This window comes from Lemur catta, chromosome 1 (genome assembly GCF_020740605.2).
Source record: "Lemur catta isolate mLemCat1 chromosome 1, mLemCat1.pri, whole genome shotgun sequence".
NCBI lineage: Eukaryota > Metazoa > Chordata > Mammalia > Primates > Lemuridae > Lemur > Lemur catta.
Genome location: NC_059128.1, coordinates 286,073,431 through 286,097,785, shown reverse-complemented (window position 1 = coordinate 286,097,785; position 24,355 = coordinate 286,073,431). Strand labels below are relative to the sequence as shown.

Below are 24,355 nucleotides of genomic sequence, written 5' to 3'. Positions count from 1 at the left end.
CATATACAGTGAAAATAGTAGCCATAAGGAAGGATAAGAGTATTGGATAGCTATTAGTTAGCACCACTGAGGCCCTTAAGAAAAATAATGGACACCTGGTGGTGAACCACAAACAATTGAATGCCAGGGAGTCTCTTTGGTTACCTACAAAGAAATTCTCATCTCCTACAGGACAAAGACAAGGGCCAGGCCCAAGAATTAATATCCCTGAGTGACTGAACTCCAAAATCAGTAAAACACTCAAATAAGGCAATGCTCTTACACTAAGTTAGGAAAAGATGAGCCCATCACACATGGGTTGGAGCTATCTGGGGGTATGCCTTCAAAGGTTTTGACTCCCCAAACTGCCTTGAGCCTTTGAATCCAGCCCATGTGGCTCACCTCTCCCTACTAACCTAGCACTCCTCTTCCTTTCCTCCACCTACCATATGCTAGACATACGATTGTGGTGGAAACATAATGCAAGTGAACAAGGACTATAGCCCCTTCCCCCTCACAAGAGCTGTGTATTAGTTTCCTAGGGCTGCAGTTAACAAAATACCACAAACTGGGCAGAAATTTATTGTCTCAGAGTTCTAGAGGCTAAAAGTCTGAGATGAAGGTATTGGCAGAGTTGGTTCCTTCTGAGGTTCGTTCCTTTCGAGGATGAATCTGTTCCATGCCTCTCTCCTAGCTTCTCATGGTTTGCTGGCAATCTGTGTTCCGTGGCTTATAGGTGCATCACCCTAATCCCTGCTTTCATGTTCACATGGTGCTCTTCCTGTGTACATGTCTGTCCAAATAAAGGCATAAATAATACATCATTTACAAAGGTAATTAGACACGGTCCCCTTTTTATAAAGTCCTCAGTCATGCTGGATTATGGCCCACCTTAATGAACTCAACTTGATCATCTGCAAAGACCCATTTCTAAATAAGGTCACATTCATAGGTACTGGGGGTTAGAACTTCAGTGTCTTTTGGGGCAGGGGAAACACAATTAAACCCACAACAAGCTGTACTACTCAGCCAGCATGTACTGACAGCAGCTGGGAAAGTTGTGTAGTACTGAATCACAGGGTGCTTGATGAAGGGAGCTGGAAGGTAAAATTGGGTAGACGAATCTGTTGACATGAGCAGTCTTCCAAGGTATGAGATTTAACACCCTGGCAAAGACTGCGTGAAAGGATGCCTCCTAGGATGATGGTATATCACTACATAACAAATTACTACATAGTGACTTAAAACAACAAGAATCATTTATTACCTCTCTAGGTTATTGTGGGTTAGGGCATAGTGGGGATGGCTTATCTCTACATCACAGTATCTGGGGCCTCAACTGGAGCAGCTCAAAGGCTGGAGGTTGGAATGATGTGAAGGTTCATTTACTCATGTCTGACCATTGATGCTGGAGGTTGGCTGGAGCCCAGGCCGGGGATGGTAGCAAGCACACCCATACATGGCCGTTCCCTGTGGCCTAGGCTTCCTCACAATGTGATGGCTGGATTCCAAGAGCAATCCAAAGACAAAGGACAAAGGAAAGCTGTATCCTTTTTGTGAACTTGCCTCAAAAGTTACATACCATCACTTCTGCTACTCCCCATTGTTAGAAATCAGTCACTAAATCACCCATATTCAAGGGGAGATGATTAGGCTCCAGCATCAAAGAATTTGCAAATGTATATTTAAAATACTAAACATGGAAAAAGCTATGGGCCATGATGAGCAGAGTTGAAATGGCAGAATGATTGTGGCAGACAATGTGATGGAAGGGGGTAGCGTGCCGAAATGTATACACTTTGTGCTTCCAGAAGACCTGCCAGATGATTATATTCCACGTGGAGGCAGCAGAAGACATCATTTATAAAGGTCATTAGACATAGGCTGATGAAAGGGGCACTGATGTCACCAGAATGTTCAGTGACAGCTCACCTCTGTAGGCAACAGTGACTGGAAAGGCTGTTCCAGAACTTGGCTAGGTGATAGCAATGGGTATGATGGGATCCTAAAACAAAAGAAGCCAAGAAGCAGCAGCACGTAACTGACGGAAGTCAGAGGACTGCAATTATAATAGCCAGCAAGGTCTGAGTGGCAGCCAACGGGCCCTCACCCATAGAGAGTTACAGAAATGGTTACTAAACATGGCACCCTAGATGCAAAATAAATGGGCAGCTGAGGATACTAGTGCAGAAAAAAATGATAGACGACTGAGAAAAATCAAGATGGTTGCCCTAATTTTTAAAAAATCAGAATTCCATGCCCAGTTTCTGGACCTGAGCCAATTTTCAGAAATGGGGACTTTACTGAAGAGGTGGCCACATACCAAGAAGAAAAGCCCACAACGTAGCACAGATACACACAGAGGTGACTCCATAGCCATTTCCTTTGACAACTACACCCTGGAGAAAAGTGATGAGCCAAACATTGTTAAGACAGATGAACACAGAGACTAAATTGATGTTGATATCCGGTCACCTGGAGCATCATCCTCTCCTGGTAGGGTGACTGCACGTGTGGTCAGGTAATGAATCCTGTGCCAGGTCCAGCCTGCCGTGGGCCCACTTGGTGGTCATTTTCTCAGACCCCAAGTTGGCATTGACATACTTGGCAAGTAATGCTCACTCCTAGTCCCTGACCTATAAAGTTAGAGATGTTAAGATGGGAAAGGCCAAACAGAAAACCGAAACTACCCTATCTCCTGGCAAGATCATAAAACAATATCTCATCAAGGAGAAGGAATGGCAGAGAACAGTGCCACTTTTAAGGACCTAAAGGATGCAGAGTGGTGGTCACCAACATCTTTGATTCACCACTGTGACCGCTGTGGAACTCAGAAGGATCCTAAGATGACAGCCTCCTTTGTTGTCATCTGGGAGTTGTTTTGAGGTACACTGTGCCAAACTCCACCCAGAAGTAGCCCTGACAGCAGCCTCTGTGCCAGATTTGGCTGTTGACTTGGTGACTGTGTTCTTTTCTGCCCCTATCAGAAAAGGGAATCAGAAACTTGCATTCATGTGGAATAAAAATGCAGATTTGCCTGAGGTTTGTTATCTTTCTGGCCCTCTGTCAGTCCAAAGAGATCTGGACCACCTAGACATCCTGGAGAATGTTAGATCCATGACGTGCTGATCAGCCATATGAGCAAGAGGTCGGGGAGACGCTAGAGGCTAGCTGCCCCAGAGAGTGGGGTACAGCCCTACAAAAATCCAGGCACCTGCTGCGTCCTAATGTTTTTAGGGATCCAGTGATCAGGGGCACTCTAGAGCATCCCTTCCAAAAACAAAAGAATTCTTGCATCTTGTACCTCCTACCATCAAGAAACCAAGACAGGTCGGGCACGGTAGCTCACGCCTGTAATCCCAGCACTCTGAGAGGCCAAGGCAGGGGGAATCAGTTGAGGTCAGTTCGACACCAGCCTGAGCCAGAGTGAGACTCTGTCTCTACAAAAAATAGAAAAAGTACCCAGGCTTGGTGGCGTGCGCCTGTAGTCCCAGCTACTCAGGAGGCTGAGGCAGAAGGATCACTTGAGCACAGGAGTTTGAGGTTACTGTCAGCTAGGCTGATGCCATGGCACTCTAGCCCAGGTGACAGAGTGAGACTCCGTCTCAAAAAAGAAAAGACAGACAGACAATGGTTCTTGAGATGATTCTTGCCTCAGGTTCTGGAGGCAGCATAACCCATGCCTAGGGATATTGCTCTGGCTCAAATATTGGGGAGTTGGAAGACTGCCAGTTTTGAAGAGCCCAGAACAGGAAAAGTATCTGCAGTAGATCCAGGCTGTGATGTAAGGATCTCTACTGCCCTGGCCATGTGGTCTAGCAGATATGATATTAGTGGTTATCAATGGTGAGGAATGATGCAATGTGGAGTTTCCAGTGTGCCCCTGTAGGAGATTCACAATGCAGGACCCAGAGGTTCTGTCATGCCACCTGGAGCAGAGAATTCTATCCCTTTTGGTGAAAAAAATTTATTTTCTGGTGTGCTGCTGGGCTCTGATAGAGACGGAACACCTGACCACAAGCCACCAAGTGACCATGCAGCCAAAACTGCCCATTATGTGTTAAACTACAAAGTCAGAGTTGGTTGGGCCTGGCAATAATCCCTTATAAAATGGAAGCAGTACTTCCAAGATTGAGCATGAGCATGAGATTGTACAGGGGTCACCAAGCAAGCTACAGAACACAGACCCACTTGGTTTATCAGTGACTGTCATTTCACACCTGTGATCATATAGGGGAGCCCTTATAACCAGTTGGTAGAGGAGGAAAAATCTTGAGCTTGGTTGGTAGATGAGTTGGCTCAGTATGTGACTTCAAAGTGAAAATAGCAGCTACATTTTGGCCTCACTCAGGGGTGGCCTTGAAAAATGGTGGTGAAGGCACATCCTCCCAATGGGCAGAGTTTCCCGTAGAGCTCCCAGTCATTCATTTTTCTTGAAGAAGTGGCCCACGGTGAGAATATATATATGGGCTCATATAGATGCCTGGGTAACTGGTTAGGGGCCTGGAAGGAAAACAACTGGAAGCTGGAGACAAGGAGGGCTGTGCTGGAGTTGAGAGGATAGACGTACTGGAATAGGCACTAAGTATGATGAACTTTGTATGAAACATTAACGCCCACCAGAGAGCATTGTGAGAGAAGAATCACACAACCACGTGGACAGAGTTGGCTCAGCCAGTTGACGCTGGACAGCACCTCTCGCTGCACTGGCATGGCAGGCGCGTGGACAGCACAGCCCCAGTGTAGAGTGGAGACTGCTCATGGGCTCTCCGACCAGAGCTGATGTAGCCACCAGCTGCTACCCAGTGTCTCAGGTGCCAGCAAGAGACCAAGGCTGACCTCCCACTATGGCTCCTTCCCTGAGGAGTGCAACAGTCCATGTGTACACAGGTCCCTCGGACATGGTCCCTTTCAGAAGGAGGCTTACTGCATTGGAATCTCCGATCCTGAAGGGCCAGGGGTTCACTCACAGGAATAGACTCATTCCAGATTGGGATTTGCCTCCCTGCCCACAAGTGTCAGCCAGCAAGGGTGTAAGGAGTGTTTGTTTCCCTGACACAGGATCCCACGTAACATTTCAAATGGGCTCACTTTGCCACAAGGAAGTGCAGTGTCCGTGGGACACCCTGCCTGGCAGAGTGCTAGGACAGCACGCTAACGGCACGGCTCAACTGCTGAGTTGGGGGTAATATTCTGTGAAGATGAGATGCCATTCTCTAAGATGCATTAAATTCAGGACCTTTCTATGGCACTGTTTCCCAGCAGGAAGGACACGTGGGTCTGGAAACCAAGGGGCAGAAGGAACAGAGTGGCCTGCACTTACCGTCACTCCCAGGGGTCCACTAGGGAGCACTGCTTCCTGTCTTCCCAAGCTTAGACTCTGCAGGGTTGGAGGTCCTGGTCCCCAAATGGGACACTCACCAGGGAACACACCAAGTGCTCCATTGGACTGCCAATTACGGACGTCTGGGGACTGGGGTCCTTGCATCCAGGGGTGGGCAGGCAGAAAGTGGAGCCACTGTCACCACTGTCTTGGCCGTGGAGGAGGAGGGCCACTGTCACATTCATTACCCAACAGGGAGGAATACATGCGGGACCCAGGTGATCAGTGCAGGTGCCTCTTAGTATTCCTTTGCCCAGCTGTGGCTAAGACACTAAGGAATCCAACTTGTACACATAGTGACAGAATCTGCCCCTTAGTTCTCAAACCCCTGCAGTCTGGCTGTGAGGGAGATGGCATGATAGCTGCTACTGGTGTAAGGCATACGCCATAGAACATCACCTCAAACTTTTAAAATGGGATTTTCAAGCTGATACAGACAGCCTTCAGCTGGCCAGTCTATTCTGCCAAGGCATCTGCTTCTGGCTTATGGGTACATGAAGACCAGTGAGCTCCCTTCTGCACTTCTATTGCTTTAAAATGTACCCGCAGCTAAGAAGCAGGGTGGTGCAGACTATAGCAATGGATAGAGCCTCCTGTAAGTCCACGAATGGTGGGGTTGGCACGTGCACCGAGGGCAGGGAGGCTCGCTTATACCTGACATGTCCACTCCTGGGAGGACAGGTCACCGCCTCCTCTGTAATGGAAGGAACCAGGTCGCCATTCCAAGGCCTCAGCATTGCCCTCTGCTGCTGGCAGCTCAGGTGCTGAAGGGGCAGAAACCAAGGAGGTCTGGTGAGGGGAAATCTGTGTTGCTGAACCAATGTTAAGCCTCCTTCCCTGCCCCTTGTTGTAAGAGCTCATTCGGAAAGCACCGTGCTGGACAGAGAAAGTGGCTGACTGACATCCATAGGACAGGACCATCAAATTCCATTTCCACAGAGGATGTCCCCTGGCAGGCGTCTATGTGCAACCTCACATCTTCCGTTAGTCCACTCTGGGAAACCCACTGAGATACTGGTCCTGAAGACTTCCTTGAAACTGATCTTTGCCGTCTTTGTTCTGCCATTGACCAGCTGGACATTCGCTCACCCCCTGCACATGAGTAGAACAACTCAGGTCACCGTTCTCTCCACACGAGATGGGCCACCAGATGTACCAGCCCAAGTTTCACCACCTGAAAATCTTCCAAAACCCACCCCTAAACTAGGTTGTCTATTTCTGGCTGGTGCAGATTCATCTGTAGAACAAACCTAGTGCTTTCTCCTCTTCTGTCAGCTGTCACAGGGAGACCACAGATGTGCACCTACCTGTGCTTCGGACTCTGTTCAGGCAGTTTTGTACAGACTGTTCCTAGTCTCACTGCAATGCTGATGTTCACAGTCTAGTTTCATGGTTTCTTGTATAGGCTGTCTCCTCCCATAGCAGACCTTGTACTTCTCTGGGCTATATCAGGATCAAACTCTCGGTATGGGTCCAGAAGCAGTGAAGGTGCTTTCGAAGGTTTTGAGCATCAGCATCTCTTTGTGAGGTACTTATCCCAGGCACAATCATAAAAGTTTTATATTCAGGCTTCCTTATCACTTTTTTCCAATACCAATTAGCAAAAATGGTAAATTCAGTTTCAGCTGGTAGAGACAGCAGTACATCCTCACTGTGTTACCTTAGGGTCTTTGTTTAGACATACTTTTTTTTTTTTTGAGAAAGAGTCTCACTCTGTTGCCTGGGCCAGGGTGCCATGGCGTCAGCCTAGCTCACAGCAACCTCAAACTCCTGGGCTCAAGCGATCCTCCTGCCTCAGCCTCCCGAGTAGCTGAGACTACAGGCATGCACCACCATGCCCGGCTAATTTTTCTACATATATATATTTTAGCTGTCTATATAATTTCTTTCTCTTTTTAGTAGAGACAGGGTCTTGCTCTTGCTCAGGCTGGTCTTGAACTCCTGAGCCCCAACAATCTGCCCACCTCAGCCTCCTAGAGTGCTAGGATTACAGGCGTGAGCCACCGCGCCTGTCCTAGACATACTGTTTTGATCACTATGTTGAGAGACCGTAGTAATCGGTCCTAGTGAGCAGGAAGTGGCCAGGACCCTAGATGCTTTAGTAAGACATATGCTAGATGGTGGGAGAGAAACCCCATGAGAAACTGGGCCTGCGCCTTGGCAGTTTCTAGGGCCTGAGCAGTCCGTGGAACTCCGCTGTGTCTCCCCTCAAGTAAGAGGCAAGCGGCTGTACCGTGCACTGCCTACAGTAAGAAAGGCTCAAGGCCTGGCTTGTTTGTATTCTGAATATAATGCAAGTCATATCTGGGTGTTCGCTGAGGAACCCGTAACCCGCAGCTGTTAGTCTCAAGTGGGACCTGGACAACGAGAGAACTGTAGCTTTGACGCAGCCTGTTCTGCTACTCAGGCTTCATGACCTAGAAGTTTCAAAGACGCTGAAAGCACCTTTGCAATTAAGGATGCCCCAGTGTGAAGTCGCTCCAGGGCAGACCCCAGGGTTGCAGAGCAGAGCTTTGCCTGCCTCTGCGGCTAACTCATTGTCCACTTGAGAAACATCCGACTTGCTGCTGGGTCCGGCAGAGACAGAGTCCTGCCTGTGGGACACGCTGCGGTTTGGCCGTGTCGGAAACTTCATTCCCGGTGTGGTGGCTTTGGGAGCGCGGGTCCTTAAGAGGCGACTGGGTCACGAGGGCTCTGCAGGGATTCAGAGGTTAATGGATTAGGGCATCGTCGTGGGAGTGAAGCCGGGGGCCTCAGAAGACAGGCCCGAGCTGGCACGTCGGCACCCTCCGCTCCCTCCGCGTGGCGCCCCGCGCAAGAAGGCCCTCACCAGGGGAGGCCCTTGACCTTGGACTTCTCAGCCTCCACAACTGTAAAAAAAAAAAATCCTTTTCTTCATAAATTGCCCGGTTTCAGGCATCTAAGCAACGGAAAACGAACTACGACAAGGTACCGGTTAATACGCAACCCAAACCGCCGTCACGCCCGGGTGCTGCGCGCCAGCGGGGGCGCCGCGAAAGGAAGGAACGAGCGTGGTCTTCGCCTCCGGCTCCAGGCACAGGGCTCGTAGAACCCTTGGCGTTTGCCGCGGCGTCTTTCCTGACGAGCCCTCTTGACCGTACGTGAGCGTGAGCTGACGAGGCGGCCGCTCGCGGAGGAACCGGCGGCCGCACTACCCGGCCGGGGCCTCCCCTCAGCCCGGCGCCCTGGGGAGGCGGGGCTGGACACGCAGCTCCGCGGCTGCGCAGCGAAGCCTCGCGAGAAGAGGAACTCCCGCGCAGTGAGGGCCGGGGAGCGTCCGGGTGGGCGAACACGGGCACGTGCTGGGAGGGGCGCCCCGAGAGCGCGCGGCACCCGGCGCCTGCTCTGCGCCCCCGTCCCATCTGGCTGCTCCTGGGTCGTGTCCTTTATCGTAAACTGATAATCCCAAATACAGCACTTTCCTGAGTCGTTCGAGCAGATTATCAAACCTGAGGACGGGGGTTGTGGCAGCCCCCCAAATTTGCAGCTGGCTGGCCGGGGCTGCGGGACGGCGTCCTGCGCCTGCAGGGTCTGCGCCGACTCCAGGCAGCGACAGCACGGAAGGTCCTTGTCCTCGTCCTCGTCAGCCCTGCGCGGGTGCCCCGCGGGCGTCACCGGCCGAAGCACAAAGCAGGCCAGGCTCGGGCGGGTCGGGCGGCGGCGTGGACGGCGGCTCAGGCTCCCACGCCTTGTCCGCTCCTGCTCTGGGTACGGTTTTGCTTTTCTTGCCCGAAACTCACCTGTGGACTCCCCAAATTCCGTACCGTCATCACTGCTCTGACCAGAACTCACAGCAAGCCTGGCCCTGGGCCTACGGCCGTGGGGTGCCCTCACCTCACCCCAGGCTCCCAGCGCCCGGGAGCGGCTCTCCTGACGGCGGTGGCGAGGCCTGTGACGGCTGTGCTGACGCCGGTTGAGGACAACGCCCTGTCCCTGTGGCACGCAGCACGCGACACAGGCTTTGCACGGGCAATGCCCCGGCCTGGAAACGCGAGGGCTGAAGTTGGGACGGCCCCCCGCCCCGAAACTCTGGGAGGGCTGTTTCCACCACCTGTGACAACGGTCCCTGTGAACCAGCACCGAAACCGTCTCAACCAGCAAGCAGGGAGAGGGTCCCGGGACCAGCTGGAGCCATTCTGAGGGGAAACTGGGCGGCTGGTGCACAGTGACGGCCGGGAAGTCTGTCTGTAACCCGGCGTCTTCGCCGGGCACCTCTTGGCACTTGGTACGTTCAGGTTCCACTGTAAAAGGAGGACGAGGAAGCCCTCCGACGGCAACACCGTTAAGGTCTCACGTCTTCCAGGAGGGAAGGTTTAGGTCACCTAACCAGCCACGGTCCTGGGCGAGGGCCAGAAAACCAGGACGAGGTGACGGAAGGAGAAGGTAACAAACACCAGCCAGAGCCTCGTGACTGGTCACAGGAACAAGAACTGGAGCGTTTTGTTTTGTCTTGTTAACGCAGACCCTGAACATTCCCCCTTCAACCCCCTGCTGCATTGCACGACACGTTAGCAGAGTGTGAGCTTCACACGCTAGTTCCCAAGTCTGACCTGGGCCTGGAGGGGGAGTCTGTGTTGCCTGCCGCAGGGACACTCGCGGGCCTTGGAGAGCCCCGGACCGTCTTGCCTAGGAAGCACGTTGGCCTCACACTGGGAGGTGCACCGAGTTATGTCTGGGTGGTTCAGTGTGGGTGGGAAGGTGAGAGCAGGTGCTGAGCACCGACGGGGTGGGCTCTGCTGCCCCCCAGCCACCGTGCTGCTGTGCGGACTCCAGCGGGTCTTGGCACACGGAAGGGCAGGAGAGCAGGACGGGCACTTTCCTCCCTCACTCCGACCCGGGCAGCACCGCTGGCGGCTGAAGCGTCTCCTCTGTGAGTGCAGCTCCCGTTGGGGGACCCGGGCCCCGAGCTCCCGTAACAACTTCACTGTCCTCCGGCCCCCAGGCCACAGCGCCCAGGCTGCCTCACCACGGGGCTTCACACCTCACCCTCCCATCATCAGAGAAACCAAACGCTTGTATTAACCTCCCTTTGTCTGAAAAGCTCTCGTGGTGTCTGTTTCCCAGCCTGGACTCTAACATCCTGCAGTCAACCAAGGCATCCTGGGCCACACTCTAGCTGATCATGATGTATTTTTTTGTCTTTGATTAGGAAAATTCTCAAACAATAAACAGCCATATACCCACAAACTAGATTTTACTATTATTTTACTAATATTTTACTATTTATTCATGTAGAGAAGGGGTCTTGCTCTGTCACCCAGGCTGCAATGCAGTGGTGCGATCACAGCTCACTGCAGCCCCCAACTCAAGCGATCCTCCCACTTCAGCCTCCCGAGTAGCTGGGACTACAGGCCTGTACCACCATGTGGAGCCTAGATCTAATATTTCAGAAATATTTTGCCATGTTTGCCTAATCCAAATACATATGTGAATGTGTGTGTCTCTCTTTTCGCCGACTCGTTTCAAAGCAAGCGTGTGTGCTGTGGTCTCTCCTTGAACAATTCGGCACACAGCCCCTAAGAAAGGAAGCGTTCTCTTACATAACCATTATCACCCCTAAGAAAATGAACAATTCCCCTAAACTCTATCCAGTATGGATCCAAATCTACCCCATTACCCTCCACGATGTCTCTAGCTCCCCCCACCCAGCTTAGAACCCATCCAGGCTGCGTGTTGCCCCACGTGGCTCCTATTTCCTTTCGCCCAGGACAGACTCGCACTCGTGTTTTCCTGGTGACATCGTCTGTTTGATGAAACTGGGCCTGTTAATTGTGGAATATCCCATGTTTGTCTTTTTCCTCATTGTTGCTCTCCATTTCCCCCCCCATTTATAAACTGGAAGTCAGGCGTGAAGGCGTGGTTACACCTGAGGGAAGCGTGTCTGGCAAGACACCCCACGGGTGCTGCTGGGCCTGTCACGCGGCATCTCACCTAGAAGCACTGGAGACTGGGTCATCTGTGACGCCAGTCGGACACTGTGGCTAAGGCGAGGACTGCGAGATACCCGCACTGTGACAGTGAATTGCGCCTTGGTGTCAGCACCTAGTGCTGAGTTAACCTGACGGGTCACTGCACCGGGGTGCAGGATGGTGGGTCTCTGTGTTAAACCGTCGGCGTCGTTCTGTAAAGAACTTTCCCTCGTCGACAAGGAACAGCCGCCCTCCCCCATGAAAGGCAGGGTGGTGCCTCTTTGTTGTTAACTGTCCGCTTCCATGGTAACAGGTTGGTGTGCCGGCCGCCTCCATGGGGGCTTCAAATGAGCCCCCCTTTAGCTCCACACTGGCATGCGTGGGTATTTTAATCAATTTTACTCATTATTATTCTGGATGCTGAAAATGAGGAGACATTTCTTGGCTCCTGCTGCTGGGGCTGGGTAGGATTTCAGCCTCGGCGGCATCAAGCAGAGGGTGCAGAGCTCTTGGAAAAGGCAGAAAGTCTGTGAAACAGCGACCTTAAGTAGTGCTGACTAGAAATTAGAAGACGCAGACATGTACCAGTGTTGAGGGTGGGAAGAAAAATCTATCACCAAAACAAGTAGTGATTTAGAAGAAAAGTTATTTTATATTAAAACCTAACCCCAGAAGAAAAATATGTTCAAATAAATACCATGTTCAAAGGTCCAAAAAACACACTGAGATACTTATAACTATACTCAGTTCATTTTGGAGGTAAAGGCTGCTTGCTAAATACTGCTACCTGGCACAAATGAGTGTGGTGAAAACACACAAGGCCACAGTCTTGAAAAGCAGATAAACAGCAGCAGCATCTTGAAAGTATGATTAAGCAGCAGCCGAGTGGCGATTTGTCTTTGCTGAGGGAAGGAAGCTTTGAGTTCCACCAAAGTTTTCCACTTACAGGAGTTTAACATAAATTCTATATTTTGTTTTGTTTTGTTTTGCCAGTGAGAAAAGCAAACTGGACAAAACTAAGAACAGCAAAAGGGCTCTTCTCAAATGAAATAGTGCTTACATTTTATTCCTTCTTTTTGGTTTTATTTGTATGTGTTTGTTTTTAAACAAAGTTTCCATCTGCACACTTTCAGTAAACAACAGGGAGCCATTCTCTGCTTACCCTCCTCAGGGGCCAGGGCAGCTCCCCCAACGGCACGCACCGGCTCGGGGAGTGCGTGACCTCGTGACGGTGCAGAACTAAGAGATGACACAGAAAACGCCCCGTCGGGCTGTGCAGCGGCGCACGCAGGAGAGGATGCTGCCCTGGCGGTGCCCACGGCGGCACCACGGCACGGGGACAGCCCAGAGCTTCCTTGAGAAAAGAGAAGAATAAATCTTTTTCTCAAATAGAACCGTCCCAGGTGAGAGCCACACGGATTTTATTCATTGTTTACTCTTCTGATGGCAGGATTTCTTTGAAGTAAAATCTATAAATAAAATGAGGTAACAATTCGTTACAAGGCTTCATCTTTTAAAGAGAATTTCACAATTCTGAAACACTATCACTGAGTTCATGTAAATTTTGGCAAAAATATGCATCGTGATTTAAAAAGTATACAGTGGTTTAAATTATGCTGTTTAAGAAACACTGGACAAATTATGTTCCCTGTCAGTAAGAGAAAGGAAAGAAAAGTCCAGGTAGTGATCAAGCCAAGCTGATCCCAACACCTACTGCTGAGTACATTTGTTTACACACACGTGAGGCTTCCTCACTTATCGTCTTTATCCTGATACTATGACAGACGTGGACTATAAAGACTGAAACTAACAATTACTAAGTTGAACGCTAGCAGTCTTCCTGGCATTATTCTGCACTTCCAGGGTCCGTTCATACTTTAATAAACAGCTGGAGAAGGACTTTCGTTACCTGGCGGTAACCCCCCCAGTCTTTGCTGGATCGTTTCCAAATGGTGAATATATTCTGTCAAGGAATGTTCTGGATCTTCTGAAGCAGTCAGGGATCTTTCTAATCTTGAATTTGGGGATGGAGTGGATCTTCAGACAAACCACCACACCGAGGGGGAGAAGAAAAAACAGAAAAAGAGCTGAACTTGAGCTTGGCCTTGGTGAGTGAGTGGGAAGGACGCATAGGTCCTGCCTGGCCAGAGGCACGTGCGGTGGCTCATGCCAGGGCTGTTCCCTTCCGTCCTTTCTTTCTGTTTTCTTGAGACAGAGTCTTGCTCTGTCACCAGGCTGGAGTGCAGCGGTGTCAGCATAGCTCACTGCAGCCTCCATCCCTGGGCTCAAGAGAGCCTCCTGCCTCAGCCTCCCAAATAGCTGGGACTACAGATGCCACCACCACACTGGGCTCATTTTTCTATTTTTAGTAGAGACGGGGTCCCGCTCTCGCTCAGGTTGGTCTTGAATTCCTGAGCTCAAGTGATCCTCCCGCCTCAGCCTCACCGAGTGCTGGGATTACAGGCGTGAGCCATGGCACCCGGCCTCTTCAGTCCTTTCTTAACGCACAAGAAAAAAGTAAGGCTTTTTATAAAATGTGCTACATATATACATTGTATAGAATTTGCTTTGAAAACCAACTTCTATACAATGTTCCAGAGTTAAAATGAGTAAAAGATATTGTGTATTATTTTACACCATCCCACAGAAAAAGGCCGTCAGCCACCACTGACTCTCAGTAAGTATCACCACGCTGGGCTCTGGGGCACCACGGCCCCCAGACAGACTCTCCCTGCCCTCCCGGGACAGGCTGGGCCTGTGGCTCTCACAGACTGGTGCCAGGTGTCTCCTGCCTGGCCCTGGCCGAGGCCGGAGCCTTAGGCTGGAGACAGATCACCCGCAGAGGCAGAAGAGCCCGAAAGCATCACAACTGACCTTCCCCTCCTGCCCGGGGAGGCTGCTGCTGCAGGTCCGGGGCCACGGGCAGGGTCCCTGGTGTGACCTGAAGACACATCCCGGGTCGGGGGGGACTCTCTGGATTCAGGTGACCGCTGCCGCCGAGACGCTCGGGGTCCTGCCCCAGAGTTATTTAATGACAAAGGGATGAGGAAAAGAAATGAATACACTTTAGTAGAAACACCCATCTACCAAAATTTAAAACTTACAAGCTTTTAAAAGTCTGCATGGCAATTTAAAAACACTTTTAAAGTTTATAATATTGTATTTTAAAAAGCTTTAGAAGAAACCTGAGCTTTGAGCGCCTGTATTTTACCCCGTGAGGCTGTAAGTGCCTGGTGTGCACAGGGGCAGCAGCCTGGGGGAGGCGGCTCAGGGGGCTCAGCTAGGACATGGGCGGGGGGGCGCCTTTTCCCCCCTCTGAGGAGCAGGCTCGGGGGCGTGGGGTGCAGAGACCTTGGAGACCACCAGCTGTGACTTGGAGGGGAAGACTTGTCTGAAGGCTGAATCAAAGCATTTTAATTTCAAGAAATAACTATTAAAGTTCAAAAGTGTCTGCCGTGGCACTCCCAGGAAAGCCGTGTCGCTGTGGCGACCAGCAGTGGCTCAGGCAGCCCTGGCCTCAGAGCGCACTCGCGTCCCTGCATGGAGCGGGAAGGGGCCCAGTGCGCCTTGTGCCTGCCGTGCCCAGCGACGGGGACCAGGCCCATCAGCACGTCCTGTGCTGTGTCGGCTCCGCTGCTGTCAGCACAGTGGCTGCAAACGCAGCAGAGAACTTTGGAGGCGAGGTCTGACCGGCCCGAGTAAGCAGGATGCTCCGAAGGGAGGGAGAGGGCGGGCGCAGGGGGCGCCAGCTGAGCTGGGAGGGAAGACGTCTGACTGAACGCTAATCATCAAAGAGTCAGCACACTTAGCCCTCGCGCATCGCTTGGTCACCGGTCTGCTCCTCTGAATGCCTTGCTCACTGACGTTCTCTGCAGGAGCCCGATCTCACCGCTGCCCCGGCCACTGCACTGACCCAACTCCCTGACTTTCTGGTCTGGCTCTGCTGTCCCCACCGAGCAGTGACCGGCGCGAGCCAGAGCGCAGCAGGAAGGAGAGAGGTTTGTCAGTCACGGTTACTATGGCAGCTGAGGTCCCACCTGGGCGGGGGGCTTTGCCTGGTGCTAGAGCTCCTTTCCGATCTACTTCTTGCCATTTCTTAACCAAAAAACGTAATCTATAAAAAAAAAGGAGACAAAACCTTTAAAACCAGAGCGAAACAGGAATGAAGACCCCACTGTAAACAAACCACCAGAAGTGGGAACTTGCTCCCGCTGGGGTGCAGGCCTGGCGTGGCCCAGGTCAGTCGGCCTAGGCCTGAGCAGCCGGGTGCTCGTGCAGAGCCCACCGTGTGCCGGCAGGGCAGCAACCTTCCCGCACCACGGCACCTCCAGCCACCACGGGCACCACCCGGCTCCTCCAGGGCTCCTGCCCCGGCACAGCTCCAGACCCTGACTCCGCTTCATGTCGGTCTGTAACCCAGTGAGGGGGACCGCATGGCACCCCTGCCTGGTGTCCAGGACCCTCCCCTCCCTACCACTTGGCAGGCTCAGGACACACAGGCCCTGGCCCTCTTGGGAGCCGGTCAGGCAGGAAGGGAGGTAACGGGGGTGCAGGCTGGGCATGGGTGCGGGTCCGAGACACCCCTCACACCTACAGCTTCCCTGCTCCGTGGTACAGTGGACACTGTGACTCCCAAATGACACCCTCCAAAGGGCCCTCATGGCAGCTTCTCTCTGGGACAAGGCTGCTCTCAGATGGCCCCCCCTCCTTCACAGGAAGACCCTGGGGGCAGGGTTTGGGCCGGCCTCCCTTCCCCATCCAGCACCTCAAACACTTCCTGGAGCCTGGTGTTCTCCCCACAAAGACGGGACGGACGGAGGGTGGGTGGACAGGGGGATGGCAGGTGGCCTGGGGTCAGGAGACCTCAGAGGTGAGGGGACTGTGTGCCCCGAGGCCAGAGAAGGCTGAGAGGGCAGTGCCTGGGGAGTCTCTCCTGCCCCCCACTTCTGCCTGGCCCATTGGCCCGGCTCGGCCTGGTCTCTGAAAGGAGTGGGACTGTCAGCCGCTCGCTGCGTCCACTGCCCTGGACAGGCCGGAGCAAGGCCTTGGGAAGGCACCTCTGTGTCAGGGAGCAGGTCCAGTGGGACAAATATTTTTGGAAATTCAGCAAATTTTCAAACTATAAAATGAAATGAATTTCCCAGGAACAGTAGGGAGCTGCATTCCTGCTGCAAAAATGGTGCCTTGTGCAGAGTGAGTGAAAGACACACCCCAGGAAGACACAGGGGCAGAGCGCGACACTCAAGGTGGGTCAGGGTTCGGGGAGAAGGGAGGTGGAGGGGCCTTGCCAGGGCAGCGGGCTCCTCCATGCCCCACGGCCACACGTGCAGGCTCAGGGCTGGAGACCCTCCTCTTGCCTAACACAGATCTGACTAAGACAGGGGAAACTGAAATTTACAAAGTGAAATGCAGTTTGAAACTTATCAGATGTGCCCGTTGTCAGGAAACGTCCTGGCAGGAAATCCACTAAAAGGCAAGACGTTCCCTTGTAATAACAAGAAGGCCTTAAATCTTTAGAATCAGAAGCTGACAACTTCATGCAACACAACTTCTTGAAGACAAGAGTCATCTGTATTTTCTTTAAGGCCTCAAATGTCATTTGTTTTTTAGTAGAGATGGGGTCTCGCTCTTGCTCAGCCTGGTCTCAAACTCCTGAGCTCAAGCGATCCTCCCACCTTGGCCTCCCAGAGTGCCAGGATTACAGGCGTGAGTCACCGCGCCTGGCCCTTGTCATTTGTCTTAAAAGAGAATATATTATAGAGTTTCAAGGAATAAAACCACCTAAAAACCATGCAGTATGCTGCCCGTTCACAGAGACAGAGGCAGAAACACAAGGATTAGATATGGTGGCATTTACCTTAATATTGCGATGACCACCCTGACAGCCGTGCGGAACTTTGTAAAAGGACGAGATGTGGTGATTTTCTTATCTGCTTTGGAAGGAAACACCCCCAAGTGAGCAATCATGGAGAGTGTTTCTTGTTCAGAATCCTGGAACCCACCGATCAACAGTAAGAGATACTTCTTTTGATAAATCAGAGCTTTCCTAAAACTCTCTGCTCTCAAATAATGCAGGTACAACTTCTCCATCTAAAAGAAAAAAAAAAAACAGTAAAACTTAATCATGGGAAACAAAGACATCTTGCTGACAAAAGCACACTGTGCTGTTGCTCTTTACAAAGAACCAGATGGGTTTTCTCCTCGGCAAATCACCACAGAAGTCGGCCTTGCCCAGCGTTTGTAGCCAGAAACCACCTGCTGTTGAAACATGCACTTGAGTTTATCAGACAAAATCTAGAACCACAGACTCCTCTCCAAGGACCATCGCTGACCCACCCCCCCTAGGCGAGGCCCAGGCTGGGCGCGGCGGGAGGGCCGTGAGGCCCGGACGGTGCACAGAGCTGTGTCCAGAGCCTGACAAACTGTTCCCTCAGGAGAAGGCCCACGGCTGGCACCACACGGTCAAATCCCGGGTCTGGAAAGCATGCCACGTTCCACCCTTAACTCGTGGGCAGAGAAACTCAGTATTCTTACACAACTAAACCAAGTTTCAAATCAAAGTTTATTCTCTCAAACTTCGTTTTTTTTGCTGTGCCTTGGCTGCTAGAACCAGCGTGAATAGGCTAGCGTTTGGCACACGTGTGGGCGGCTACACTCAGCAAACGAGAGCCTTAGGGTCACGGAAATGCTTCTGCCTGCAGTTACCAACCCAGGATTGTTAAAAAAGCACCAGCACCACTCTGGAGCCCCAACGCTGCCTGCAGGCCTTACCCTGACGTTGCAGGTGTTTGCTTCTGTGCTGGCAGCTGGCGGGGGCCGTCCGAGGTCTGAGTGCTGTGAGCTCTGCGGCACCGTGCGGTCCTGCCTCCACGTGGGCCTGTCCAACCTCTGCAACGAACCACAGGCAGCACCGTCCACAGCGTGTTCTGAGACCAGAATGTCTTGAGACCAACTGGGAGCGGGTGAGGCAGGAGGCGAGCACTCCCCACCCCACAGGGGCTCAGACGCCTCATTTCTTCATGCTGCTCTGGGACTCTCGAGGGCAGGCTCCCCACGGTGGGGGGTGGCCGGGGGTGCGCCAGGCAGGGGTGAACATCCCTGGGAGCCGGGACCCAGTGGGGGCCGCAGCAGCCACACAGACGGCGCTCCAGGCCTGCGCCCCCCAGCCCCTCTGCCCCTCTGCGGCGGTGCCCGAGGTGTTGCCTGGCCCTGTCAGTCAGTGCCGCTCGGGGTAACTGCTACACTCCACGTACTAATGAAGTGTGAAAATAAATATTTGTCAAATAACCCCAAATCCAAAGCTTTAAGCCTTAAACACCCTCGTATTCTCTGTAATTTTTAAATTTGTATCTTCTATTGTTGTAACATTTTTATTGGATTTTTAAAAAAATATTTTTGATCAAGGTTGGTTGGATCTATGGACATGGACCTAAGAACACGGGGGGCTGAGTGCACCACATCCAATCTATTTGTGCTTCCTCAACCGACGGACACCTGGATTATCTCCACTCTGGGGCCCCTCTGAATAACGGTGCCATGAAATCTGTGTGCAAGTGTTTATGTGGACACACGTTTTCATTTCTCTTGGGTAAATACCTGGAAGTGGAACTGCTGGGTAATACAGCAACTCTACGTTTAAACTTTTGAGGAACTTCCAGACTGTTTTTCAAAGAACTGTATCATTTCACATTCTCATTCTTTCCACATTGATCTACAGATTTAACACAATCCCAAGTTAAACAACCAGGATGCTAAAATTTATGTGCAAAGGTAGAGGAACTAGAATAGCCAATTTTAAAAACAAGAAAAAAATCAGAGACTTCACACTACCCAACGTGCAGACATCATTAATCGTTAAGCAGGCAGCTGTCAGGGACACACATACAGACCAACGGGACCGAGCCCAGAAATAAGACGCAAACATTCCTGATTGATTTTGACACAGACAACTCCGTGCAGATCAGTGTTCTCAACAAAGCATGCTAGAAAAACTGGATATTACTGTGGTGAATTCTTACAATTTTGTGCTGCCTTGGCGTCCATTCTGAACGTAAGCTGGACTTTCTCACCACAGAAGCAGGGCTCCGCCACCCCAGCACGGCACCCATCCTCTGCCCTCTCCCCAGTGCCGCAGTGCGGTTGACCAGACGTCTGCCTCCTCCGGCTGCTCCCCAGAGGCCCCTCCCTGCCCTGCTCACCTGGGGACAGGCCCCCGTGGGGGCTGCGCAGACATGCCCAGGGACCACCGCCCGGTCCCCACAGGGCTCTCGCCTGCTCACTCTAAACCCACCAAGTGAAACTCCCCCAGGGAAAACTGTTTGGATAACACCCTGGACCCAAAAAAGGCTTCGGCCCATGGGTCCCTCTCCTCTCTCCATGTGCCCCTGACCTCCAGGCAGAACCTGTAAGTAATGAAACCTGTATTTCCATCTGTGTCCCTCCAAGTCATGGAAGGGCTGCCCCTCACCTTAAAGATCCCAAAGTATGTAACGATCATCCTCTGCCTGTCCCTCAGACCATAAGCAAAGATAACTCAAAATGGATCATAGCTCTAAATTTTAAGTAAAATTATAAAACTCTTGGCATGATCCATTAAAAAAAAATAAACTGATACACCGGACTGCATCAAAATCAGAAACTGGCTTTGCAAGGACACTACGCAGAGAAGGAAGAGACCAGCACAGACTGGGAGAAAACACCTGCAAAGCACAAATCTGACGACGGAGTTGTATCCAACACGGAGAAAACAATCCAATCCGAAAGCGGGCAGGGAAGATGCTCAGTGACCTCAGTCATCAGGGACGGGCACAGGGAAAGCACAGCTCTTCACGCCTGCCAGAGCTGGTCACCGAAAAGCACCGGCAGCACCAATCCCGAGGCACAGCCCCCAGAAGCCCCGCGCTTTGCCAGGGGGCTGCTCCTGCGTTGGCTCCCAGGAGTGGAACTGCGGCCACACAAACCCTGTGGGCGCAGCAGCGTCGCCTGTGACGGCCCAAACTGGACACAGCCCACGGCTTTCAGTGGTGAACCATGCACCAGAGCCTGGCCCGTCCCTGCACAAAACGCTGCCCCGCAGAACAGCACCTGGCAGTGGTCCATGGGCCGCGCAGATGGGCACCAGACGCCTGTGTACGAAGTGGGAGAGGCCGGCCCGGCAGGTCACGGGCCGCACAGCTCCGTTTACACGGCATGCGGGAAAGAGCCCAGGTCAGTGCCTGCTGGCAGTTCTTTTGGGGTCAGCATCGTTCTCAATTCTGTTAATGGTTATGCGGGTTACGAGAATCTGGACACGTGTGGACTTACATGACATCACACCAAAAAAGGGCAAATTTTACTATATGCAAATTAAAAAATAATTTTTAAAAAGTTTTCATCATAAAAAATGTAAAGCAAATCACAAACAAAAACAGCTCAAATATAAAAGAAAAAAACTAGGCCTTCCAGAAAGCCTATAAACTACTTCATTATTAGGAAAGTAATAAACCATTTTAATTAAGAACCAAATAAAACTCTAATTTGGTCATATTTTATATTTTTAGCCAAAATGTCCTTTTACAAACATACAAGAAACATCACGTAGCGGTTAGGATCACTGGTGACACTGTGTGCGACCTCTGGGCAAAGCAGAAAACGTGCTATGATTGAGTAAAACGTTCTGGGACATTCAGCGAGACCTGGACTGGCGAGGCTGCAGCCCACGGCGGCCGAGGACGAACCGCGGGCGCACACGGCCGTCTGCGGAGGACGCAGCTGACCGAGCAAAGCTCAGCTAGACCGAGGCGGCGGGGGGCAGGGGCCTGCCTCTCCCACGTGAGGAGAAAGTACAAATACGTACGCTCAGGGCACAGCCCTTCTGCACATGGTGCTTCAGGGTCTTTTCCAGCTTGGACACGGCCCTGCTCAGCTCCGACTTCTCCTCGGCCGCCACGGTGAGCGCTTTTGTGAGGGAGTCATTGTCTTGCAGCAGGACCTCCACAAGCTGGACTTGTAGCTCTGCTGCCATTTTTTTCTTGGAAAGCAGAAAAGAAATATAAATTTATAAGAATCTTTTTGTTAAAAGGCATGCACATTATTTGTGTTTTTCATTGCTGTTGGTTATTTTCAAGGGTTCTAATGTTAAACTTGTTTGGGGTTTGGGGTCCTGGGGCTGGGCGGAGCTGCCATCCCTGGGGTGGAAATGGTAAGACTCGTCAAATCACATTGCTCATGGACCTTCTACAAAGCAGACTTTGCACACAACTGGCTGTACGAATAACACAGGCTGCTTAGAAAGGGTAGCCTCTTCCTGACTGTCCTAATGTCACCACACACAGGGCACACGAGCCGGCTGGGGAATCTCATTTGCTCATCCTGGGGGTCAGGTGTGTATGTCCCTCCAAACAGGTTTGTCATTTCCACAACCAAAAGAGCGTCCAGCCTGGAGAGGGTGGAGGCGCTGGAAGGCCACAGTGCCCACCACAGGGGGGCCGGAAGGCACCACCCCCACGGTGACACTCAGCTGGCACAGTCGGAGGGCAAGCGGAGTAGCCCTCCCGCTGCCTGACTGCGTGCCGCTGCCACACAACATTTATCAGGCATTTCTGTCGGCCAGTCTTCCTCAACCCCGCAGAGGCAGCTAACAGCGAGCCCAGCATTTCCAAGGACTCGGTTTCCATTTCTAGTAAAGGTGTCGACATAAACACACCACGAGCAGGACCCACGGCCCCTCCAGACCAGTGGCCCGCGGGCATCCAGGCCACATGCAGCAAGGGCTGTGAGGAGGGGTCCAGACAGCCAAGCAGTGTACCGTGGGCAGCACGGCTGAGCCCCTGACGTCCCAGCCCATGCACCGGGACCCCTGTCACCGCACGGCCCACACCACCCACGGGGCAGGCGCCTGCTTGCACAGGCAGACGGCAAACGTGATTCAGAGAAGACAGCAAAGGAGGGAGGAATAAGCAACCAGCAATAAAAGGAAACCGGGAAGCTAGCTCACGCCACGGCCGCGGGGGTGCAGGACGGGGCACGGGGCGGCCCGCCTCACCTGGCAGGGGGTGGGCCTGCTCAGCTCGGGCTTCAGCTCCTCCAACGTGCGCAGCAAAGACGCCACTGCTTTCTCTTTGGACGACGCCCAGTCACTGAAGGTCCTGTAAAGATAAGGGCATTGGAAGGTTCACACTCACCCCGAATGACGACCGCCCAAAGCGACTTCAGAACTCTCTGCTCCAGAGAGACAGGAGCGTATGCAGCCTCCCCTAGGACAGGGGAAGACATGGCCGGGGGTTCCCACGGGGTCTGCGCGCCTGCGAATCACTGCATCCGGCACTGAGCTGGACGGAAGAGCCCACAGGTGGCCGGGCCTGCGGCAGACGCCACTGCGGCGTTGGGGACTTCACCCCCAGACTGTGCACTGAGCCCCGGGAGGTGCCACCACGTCACCACACGCTGCTTATCACTGGATTAATTACTAAAAATGCTGTCCTCGGTGAAACTTTGCTCAAAAATTGTGTTGCTGTATAAATTAAGTCCACACATAAACAGGAGAACTATGTTAGCTGAATGCCTGTGTTCAGGGGAAAAGGCAAATATTAACATTCATCACGGGCCCCGGCTCCTTAACGGTTACATCTGCATCCCAGCCGTGCGACTGAGGCCTCGGGGGCCCAGTGACAAACGCAGGCAGCTGGCCTGCGTGGTGAGTAACTGGGCAGGGGTGTGGGGAGAGCCGACCTAAAAGAAACTCGGAAATCCAAGCTCAGGTGCGTTTTGTTTCACAAGATTTTCCCTAATATGAGAATGTAAAAAAATATGACCTTGTCAATCTTCCAGGGGAGTCCAGACTCTTGGAGGAGGAACAGAGTGTGAGCTCGGTAGCACGTGGGGCTGAAACTGGCCGCCCCGCACGCGTCAGACGCTTGCTTGGTACGAACGCCCGGGGCCCACGGTGCGCGAGCGCCACGCGCACGTGCCCACCTGCCCACGGTCTGGCGGACGAAGCTGGTGAGGAGCCCGGCAGTGCAGAGCAGCTGCTGCCTGATCTTCTCCAGCTCCTGCTGCTGTTCCCGGAGCTGGTCTGGCCCGTCGGAGCCGCAGGCCCCTCGAGGAGCGCCCCGGTGGAGGCCGCTGCGGAGCGCCTCTTCCTTTGACTCCAGTTCTCGCACCGTCCGCTGGAGCTGGCGGATCTTGTGCTCCTCACGCTGCCGCTGCAGCTCCAGCTCTCGCTGTTCACGGCAAAGAGAACACGGAAGACCTCCGCGTGAGCCTCCACAGGCACAGCTGTGGAGCAAGAGACCACACACAGCAGCACACCAGAGACCCCTCGGGTCACAAACGGCACCTTGGGGCAGGGGGCCCTGTTCTGCTGGGGTCTCTACCAGGATCCCTCAAACTAACTCCCCACACACACCCCCGCCCAGGCCTCAGGGGCCTCCAGCTCTGAGGCTGCTAAAGTATAGCCCAGAGTCTCCGTGGTAAATGCTTTTATCTTCACTTTCGAGAACTCTTAGGCTTGTGTCAGGCCTACAGCAAGCGCTCGAGGTCCCAAGGGGAGGTGCCTACAACGCTGACGCAGACAGGAGGTGGCTTCACGGCCCGTGGGCCCCGCTCACACAGGCACGGACACGTGCATGTGAACGTGTGCGGCATGCACACGTATGAGCCTGCTGGGGAGCCTGAGTGCAGCCTCGGGTTGGAACCGGGTCACCACGTGGCCCCCTGGCCTCGGCCTGACCTCCCTGCACGTCAGCCTGGACGTGAGGGCCGGCTCTCCACTATGCAGGGCACAGAGCGGCCGCAGGCAGGGGCAGGAGGGCACGGCAGCCCCAGCAAAGGCCCAGGTTCCCAGCCCAGGAAGGTTCCGGGAAGCCACCCAGGCCCCAGGCCCCCAGAGCTGGCCCCCAGCACCTCGGGAGGTGACAGGTGCAGCCCCTAGCACCCCACCCTCCTGACAGCACCTCACTCCACATGCCCAAGCCCCTACGCAAGGATTATTATTTCTTCTGTTTTCCAGATGAGGAAAGTCAGACACAGAGGAATTGATGAGTTTATATTGCCCAGAAAAGATGAAACTGGCCCTGAAATGTCT

The 24,355-nt window shown here is 52.8% G+C and overlaps 1 protein-coding gene across 7 annotated transcripts in view; it reads right to left on the bottom strand.

Annotated features, from left to right (window-relative positions):
• Positions 1 to 11,924: 11,924 nt before the first annotated feature.
• The window catches only part of PCNT (pericentrin), a 114,109-nt gene continuing 101,678 nt past the window's right edge, over positions 11,925 to 24,355 (bottom strand). For all 7 annotated transcript variants that reach the window (XM_045540868.1, XM_045540871.1, XM_045540872.1 and 4 more), the window contains 9 exons: positions 23,245 to 23,492; positions 22,316 to 22,418; positions 21,128 to 21,301; positions 18,064 to 18,180; positions 17,150 to 17,382; positions 15,330 to 15,406; positions 14,167 to 14,305; positions 13,202 to 13,329; positions 11,925 to 12,761 (listed from right to left, as the gene is read on the bottom strand). In XM_045540868.1, coding sequence (XP_045396824.1) covers positions 12,718 to 12,761; positions 13,202 to 13,329; positions 14,167 to 14,305; positions 15,330 to 15,406; positions 17,150 to 17,382; positions 18,064 to 18,180; positions 21,128 to 21,301; positions 22,316 to 22,418; positions 23,245 to 23,492 — 1,263 coding nt within the window. In that variant the 3' untranslated portion in view covers positions 11,925 to 12,717. The remainder of the gene's footprint in view (positions 12,762 to 13,201; positions 13,330 to 14,166; positions 14,306 to 15,329; positions 15,407 to 17,149; positions 17,383 to 18,063; positions 18,181 to 21,127; positions 21,302 to 22,315; positions 22,419 to 23,244; positions 23,493 to 24,355) is intronic.